Source organism: Trichosurus vulpecula, chromosome 4 (genome assembly GCF_011100635.1).
Source record: "Trichosurus vulpecula isolate mTriVul1 chromosome 4, mTriVul1.pri, whole genome shotgun sequence".
Classification (NCBI taxonomy): Eukaryota; Metazoa; Chordata; class Mammalia; order Diprotodontia; family Phalangeridae; genus Trichosurus; species Trichosurus vulpecula.
The window spans coordinates 168,867,354-168,874,709 of record NC_050576.1 but is presented as its reverse complement, the minus strand read 5'-3'; the positions used below and the strand labels follow the sequence as shown (position 1 = coordinate 168,874,709).

General features: G+C 40.0%; 1 protein-coding gene across 2 annotated transcripts in view; it reads left to right on the top strand.

Moving 5' to 3' along the window:
* Positions 1–1,367, top strand: part of VMP1 (vacuole membrane protein 1) — a 131,421-nt gene extending 130,054 nt beyond the window's left edge. For both annotated transcript variants that reach the window (XM_036754057.1, XM_036754058.1), the window contains exon 12: positions 531–1,367. In XM_036754057.1, the coding sequence (XP_036609952.1) occupies positions 531–674 (144 nt within the window). In that variant the 3' untranslated portion in view covers positions 675–1,367. The remainder of the gene's footprint in view (positions 1–530) is intronic.
* Positions 1,368–7,356: the final 5,989 nt, after the last annotated feature.

Here is a 7,356-nt window from a genome sequence, read left to right as displayed (position 1 = left end):
AACTTCTATTTAATGCATCTGAAGGGATCACCATGTTGTCCTTTGCTGCCCTCACTTGACAGAACTAGATATTTTAAAGTATATTTTTAAAAATCTCTGAGCACTCTACTGGGAAAGCAATGTTGGAGTATGATCAAAACCCTACAATCTTCTCCATTTTATATTTGCAGATACTCCAGTATCATTGAACTATTCTATATAAAAGTAATGACGACTCATTTGCTTGGTAAATGACACAAAATGACTTCACACTTGGCTTATTCCCAACCCTATAACAAGTTAGAGCAGAATTAAGACTCTGGCCGTGTGGCTGCTGGTCATCATCGTAGGCCTTTTTAGGCACAGGTCCTTGCCGGTTACTTTGGGTATAAGAAGGCCTGAATAGCAGTCATGTGGACACTCGCCCAGGAGGGGTAATGAGTTAATATCTGTTCCTATTCCAGGTTGCTCCAATGGTCAGGATTGTTATTCTTTTATTGCCCTCCACTAACAAGGATTTTCTTGCTTTTTGTGTGTGCTTATTCCTACAGGGGGAAAACTGGTTGTCCTGGATATTTGAAAATCTAGTCATTATCATGGTGTGCTACTTCATCCTGTCCATCATCAATTCCATGGCACAAAGCTATGTCAAGCGAATCCAGCAGCAAATGTACTCAGAGGAAAAAACCAAATGAGGCCCAGAGATACAATTTACATGCCCATTCACAGAAACTATAATTGATGGGGTCTACTTAAATTGGCACTATTGTAAACAGGGAGACAGAAAAAAAGAAATCAACCATTTTCCAAACCAAGAATTTTTTTCTGGGGGAGGGAGGGTAGTGGGGGGTGAAGAAAAATTTTGTTTTTGAAAGCAATTAGTCCATGCTTTCCTTTGACAGACTTGTATGTAAAGGTAAGGTATATAGTTTTCTTAATTCATTCTGAGTTGGATGGTGTGTGGCATTTAATGTCATTTTAAGTTACTCCCAAAATTAACGCACCGCAGTACAATTAGAGACTTCAAGCCACCTCCCTCAAAAAAAAAATTTCATATATCAAGTTTATTTGGCTTGGCATAAGTGGACATTTTCTTTTTCTAAATCATCAAAATGTATACGAATGATAATAGATTGGATAACAGTCTTGCATGTCTATGATGATATTTAATATTTCATCCTGCCCAGCCCTCCTTCCTCACCCACCCAGAAAAAAATGTCATTTTATGATGCATTGCACACCTTTGGGGTGCCTTTTACATTTTAAGACAGTGTAAGCAAAATCTGGCTGGTGCCTCATAAATGAGCTGGCACCATTTTTTATTCTGTATATTTAGGATGAAGTTACCAAAAAAAACCTTTATAAAGTCATCTTTGATCATTCCAGAATTGTGTCTGTCTTCTTGAGTGGTTTTTTCACTATCTTTTAGCTTTTACCATCTGACTGGCTGCCTTGTCCTGCCTACAATCTCTGTGATAGCTCCAACCAACCCAAGAGAAAGAGCCAGTACTTTGATGACACCTTTTGTATTTTCAATTGTAGGCCAGAGTGGTACTCAAGTTGGGAGCTTTGTCTTGCGGAAGTATCTTGGTTGGCAAGCTAAGTCCTTATTCAGTTTGGGAAATGATTGTCTGTTGATTTACTTAAATAGAAAAAGGTGTCAGGTTTAACAGGCATGAAATTTGCTTTCATGATAACAGATCACATGAGAGGAATTATTTCATTTTTTTAAAATGTCACCTGTGCTATAATTCTTTAAGTTACCATAAGCTCTAATTCTGAGAACCTTGAAGTTGTGCCCTTCCTCTAGCTATTTCCATTTGTATGATGTTGCTTCCAGAGATTTCTGGCAGATGAGACCGGGTCCTGTTAACTTTGAGGAAAATGATTGTTCTTTTTTCCTTTAGGAAAAGTTATCTGGGATATTTGTTTAGAATAGAATTTGGGTTTTAACCAAGCCAACAGGTCACATTTTCCCTTAGGCTCATTTCAAGTGAAATTGGTCTATGTATGTTCCATCAAATCCTGCTTGAATATCCACTTTGTACCTATCGTCGTCCGTGACATCTCCATGGCTGTACCATCCTGTCGGATAGCTTATCAGACTGATGTTGACTGTTGGATCTCATGGCAACAGCAGTCGATGGGCTGTCTGACATTTTGGTATCTTTCATCAGACCATCCACATCAAACTTTGTTCCCATCCAAACATCAACCAGCATCATGGTTTAAATCCAGAACTTGAGTACATGGCAATATTTTGATGCCACAGTGGAGCAGCATAAAGGGAGACAGTTGCTTGGAAGATTTTTGATATTATCTTCCATGACCCAACTCATTTTTAAAAGGTTTGTTGTGCAAGATAGAGCTAGCTTCCTTTTTGAATATCCAAAGTCAAGTTTGTGGTTTTAGAAGGTCTATTACTTTCTTACTGTGCATGCTTCTTACCCACCCCACCCCCCAAGAATTTTTTAAAAATGTAATTTTGTATCTAGTCTTAAATATAGATAAAAGAGATCTTCTGGTACACTAAAGTACTATCCAAAGGGGTATCATGACTCCACATGGGAACCAGCAAGAGCAGTTAAGCAGAACTGCAATATCTGATCACTGAAGGCCAGGGAGAGGTTAAGGACTTTTCCAAAGTCACACAGTAACAATATGGATTCAGTTCTTGTCTAAAAAAGTGAAGGTTTGGATTTTCATTGTTACTTTCCAGGTGATGATCCATTTAATTTACATGCAGAGTTTGGTCACTGTTAATAAGCCTGTTGTTCAGAGTCACTTCAGTTTTCTGTTAGTTTTTTCTTTACTAAAGCATTTTCTAGTCCTTCAAGTGTCTCATTCATCTGAATTTTAAGTGTACTTAGCTGCTCTCTTCATAATCTATCTAGATGATTAGATGTCCCAGCCCTAATTTCCCTTGCTGGTTCCTATCAGAAGCTATGATGTCCCTCTGTCTACTAAAGTAGACAAATTAAGAGTGGTCCCTGGATTTTCTTTCTTAGCAAGCTATGGAGGATATCTGTATATGCTACAATTGATGAGTGGTGCCTAACTTAGCGGGAAGAGTGGTTCACAAATGGATGTCTTTATGTCTGTGCAAATTAAAATAAGAACTTGTCGGTATCTATGGGAATTTGTTTGTGGCTCATTCACATCAAATCTGTTCCATTGCTCTTCCTTTCCATGCATCAGTCTACAAATTTCTGTTCATACCTCAAGTGTCTGAGTCATGCCATGTTCCAACAGCAGTGTTAAAGACACATTAGAGAAATATCCTCACAGAGAGTAACATCCCACCTTCCAATGCAATGAAAGTCACTTGTAGAAAAATATTGTTAGTCAACAAGCATTTATTAAAAATGCTGTGTTCAGGCACTGTGCTAAGCCCTTAAAATTCATAGAAGGGCAAAAACAGGTCCTGCCCTCAGGTAGCTCACATTATAATGGGGGAGACACCATGTAAGTAAATGGGGACAGACAAAAAGTATACAGAGCAGATGAATAGTAGCCTTGGGGGAGGTGGGGTTGTAAGAAAGACTTCCTGAGGAATTGGACTTCTGTGGGCATTCAGCTTTCTGAGGACATAAGTCACAAAAACTGTCATGAAGACACTGATTAGTTTTGAGATAAGTTGCTTAATCCAGTACTCTTGCTGGTTCCCAATGTGAAAGTTGGATTTTCCTCAGTTTTGCTTTCCACTTGGCCTAGTCCAGAGGGTGCCAAATGTAAACCAAGTCATTTGCACACATTCCTAAAACTTTCAAAGACAATTAGAGAATAGCAACCTTTATAAACTTTTGAACTCAGCACATAAAATGGTTTGATTTTTTTTCAAGCATATCCCTGAAAGATGAGATTGGGCTGGAGGCTGTATATTGTGTACAAGTCAGTGATGAGCCAAGAGGGACAAATCCATTCTAAACACCTCTTTCAGGAGCCCAAATTATGATATATAAGAGCCAGTGGGTCCTGCTTATGCACAGGCTAGAGACTTAAGAGGGCAGCTAGGTGGTGCAGTGGAGAGAGCACCATACCTGGAATCAAGAAGACTCCCTGAGTACTAATCTGGTCCCAGACGCTTACGAGCTGTGTAACCCTGGGCACATCACTTAACCCTGTTGGCCTCAGTTTTTTCATCCATTAAATGAGCCTGAGAAGGAAATGGCAAATCACTCCAGTATCTTTGCCAAGAAAATCCCAAATGGGGTCACGAAGAATTGGACATGACTGTACAACAACAGAGATTTAATATCCTTTTCTGCTCAAGTAGACCAGTTCTTGTTCACAGCCTCCTTTTAGGAAAGTTCTACTGAGTTTCCAATGCTAAGTATTCCTTGTTGCGCTCCCTGGAAGCAACTAAAGAGAAAAACACTGTGAGGTGGTCTGATAAGGACCAGCTTCTCCACCAAAAAAATAAAAATACAAATCCAGTTAAAGCAGTTGGTTTGCCTTGTTTGGTGAAACATTGGATCTAAACAAATAACCTGGACTTATCTGCATATTCTTACAATGTTCCTAAGAGGGATTATAGAAAAAACCTTTCCTGGGCAGCTGCTTATTCATCCCTTTAGAAATGCTTTGTGCTTTGTGGCAGTTATGTGCCAACCATTTTCTCATTCCTTTTGAGCCAGTAGCCTTGGACAGTTTGTTTTGTGGTTGTTGACACATGATGAGTCAAAAATTTTTTAAATTGCCCCCACCCTCCACCCAGACATACTTGATTCCTTCACAGCAGTTGGATTAGAGAGATGAAGAGGATGTCAGAGAAAGAAGTTGATAGGAATGGGAAGCAGCCAGTTATGGAAACAGGAATAAAACACAGCCTAGAGGAAGGCTCATCAGCCAAGTCCACAGGTTATCCACCACTTTTGAAATGTTGGACATCTGTTCCTCATAACTTAAAATGAACTTTAAAAATCATGAAGTTGCTTGGTTCTGTGGTTAATATTGTGCAAGTGAGTGGCTGTGCTTTTCCTTCTCTTAGGTTTAGGAAGCTTCAAGTCAGACTTGGGGAAGATGACTGGTGTGTGTTTGACATAGAGCAGAAACGGGAGTGCTTTGGTTGGGTTAAGGGTGGAGAACCAGAAGAGGAACAACTTTATGTACTGCAGGGTGTACAAGGAAATTCCCTTGATAAGTAACCAGCCCAGGTGTCCCACTCAGCTACTTCCTGAGCAACCCATTTGTTAAAAACATTTTCCAAGTGAGTCAAAGGACAGAGAGAGAGAGTGTGTGTGTGTATGTGTGTACTTGTATACTCCAATGTCTAACTGTCCCAAGTTATTGATGATGTTGGAGTGAAAAAGTATTCTCTGTTTCTTGGGAATGGCTCTGGTTGAATCATGATTTCTTTAGTGTTCTCTTCCCTTCTCAGATCTCCTTGTGTTTTGTTATCTGTAAATGTGTTTATTCCCTTAATGGAAGGTAAGCTCCTTTTGGGTAGGGACTCCTTTTCACTGTATTCCCATCCCCTAACCTTGTAACTGACCAGGATAGTAGGCACTTAATACTCTGTGAACTGAATTGAGCTTTGAAAATTGAATGTTCAAAATAGATGATGAACTGCCTGGTGAGAGAGTGATGACTGGTACTAGAAGGCTCCCAAGAAACTAAGGAGACTCCCAATGAATGGCTCTTATAACTTCGGGGTTACAGCCTGGCTCACTGAAAGAGTCCACACTGGGCAGCCTACCTGCCCTCTTCCTCAGTGCAGCAAGGCAAAGGTTAACCATCTTCAGCCTTTTCCCTCCAGTGGGGGAAGCTTTCTCTTTCCTTGCTTCAAGCAGCTTTTGACCCAGCTGGACACCATTGCTTAATGCTGGGGGGACCACTGTGGCCTCTCCCAGATGGGTGGGTCTTTCCCTGGAGTTTCAGGAATGACTGGTTCAAACTGTTGTCAGCTTTACTTGGCTTCTTTATCCCTTTGGAAACAAGCAGCTCAGGTTCGAAGCTCTTGGCTGAGCTCCTGGAGCCCAGCCCACATATCCCAGGGAGAGTTGTGTTTTTCACAGCCCAGCCTCCTGTTATTTAAAACAAACAAAAAAGACCTCCATGGAATTCTGAGGGGCCTTTCACCTCTCCTTTAGCTGCATTTTGCTGCCTTTTGACTATCTGATGTTTATCAATATTTATTAGAATCTCTTTTTTTAACAACCAATTTAACTTCTCCTTAAACTCATGATCCGACTTTCCTTTTATTCCCTACTCAAGCCACCTTGGCTCTGTTTTCCCTCAGTGCTGATCTTTATGCTATCAAACTGAAACTGTGGTCCCCTGCTGTTACTAATAGTCAAGGGAGAAAGGGACTGACTGGCTTAGAGATAAGGTCATCTGAGGCTTTCCTTGTCAGATGGATGCCAGGACTTTGTGCTTTCCTTATTTAGAATCTCAGAGTTGGGAAAACCCTGCTAGGATCTATGCCATTCCTATATATACAGGTTATCCCAAAAGCCTTACGCTGCTAAAGCTTCATAGAGGAGCGGACAGGCAGATTCTCAGTACAGAGTCTGCAATAATTATGTTGTTCCCCTTCTCTTTTCTCCTCACCCTCACCACATGCAAACATACATTTGTTATTTTATCCTTTCAATAACCTAGTGAAATATTAAGTGAAGATTCATTTAAAAAAAATCATTCTTACTGGAAAGACTAAGCACACACTAAGGACAACTACAAAATACCCTTTACAGAAATAGATTGGGGCATCCTAATCCCAATGAAAATACTATCTAAATTAATTTACAGACTTAGTGTTATACTGATCAAACTATGGAACTAGATGTAAAAAAAAAAATCTAGAGAAGGGCAAGAATCTCAAGGGAGATAATGAAAAATGTAGGATTGAATGGCATTAACAGAATGTAGACTCTACTATAAAGCAGTATATTCTTCGGTTTGAAATAAGAAAATAGGTTAGATACAGAAGCAACTGAACATATTAGCCTAGTGTTCCAGAAACCCAAGTACATTGACAATTGGCAATTGACAAAAAATGCTGGGAAAACAGGAAAGCAATCTAGCAGAAATTAGGTCTGAACGTACGATATACCATGTAGTTTTTCAGTCATGTCTGACCCTTCGTGACCCAATTTGGGGTTTTCTTGGCAAAGATACGAAGTGTCTTGCCATTTCTTTCTCCAGTGGATCCATTTTGTCAGGCAGAGATTAAGTGGCTTGCGCAGGGTCACATAGCTAGGAAGGGTCTGAGGCTGTATTTGAGCTCAGGTCTTCCAAACTTCAGGCCCAGTGCTCTATCCACTGAACCACCAGCTGCATCTCTCTGGTATCTTTTTGGAGCTTCACATATACCATAATAAACTCCAAGTGGTTACATGACCTAAACCTAAAATATATCATAAAACAAATTAGAGG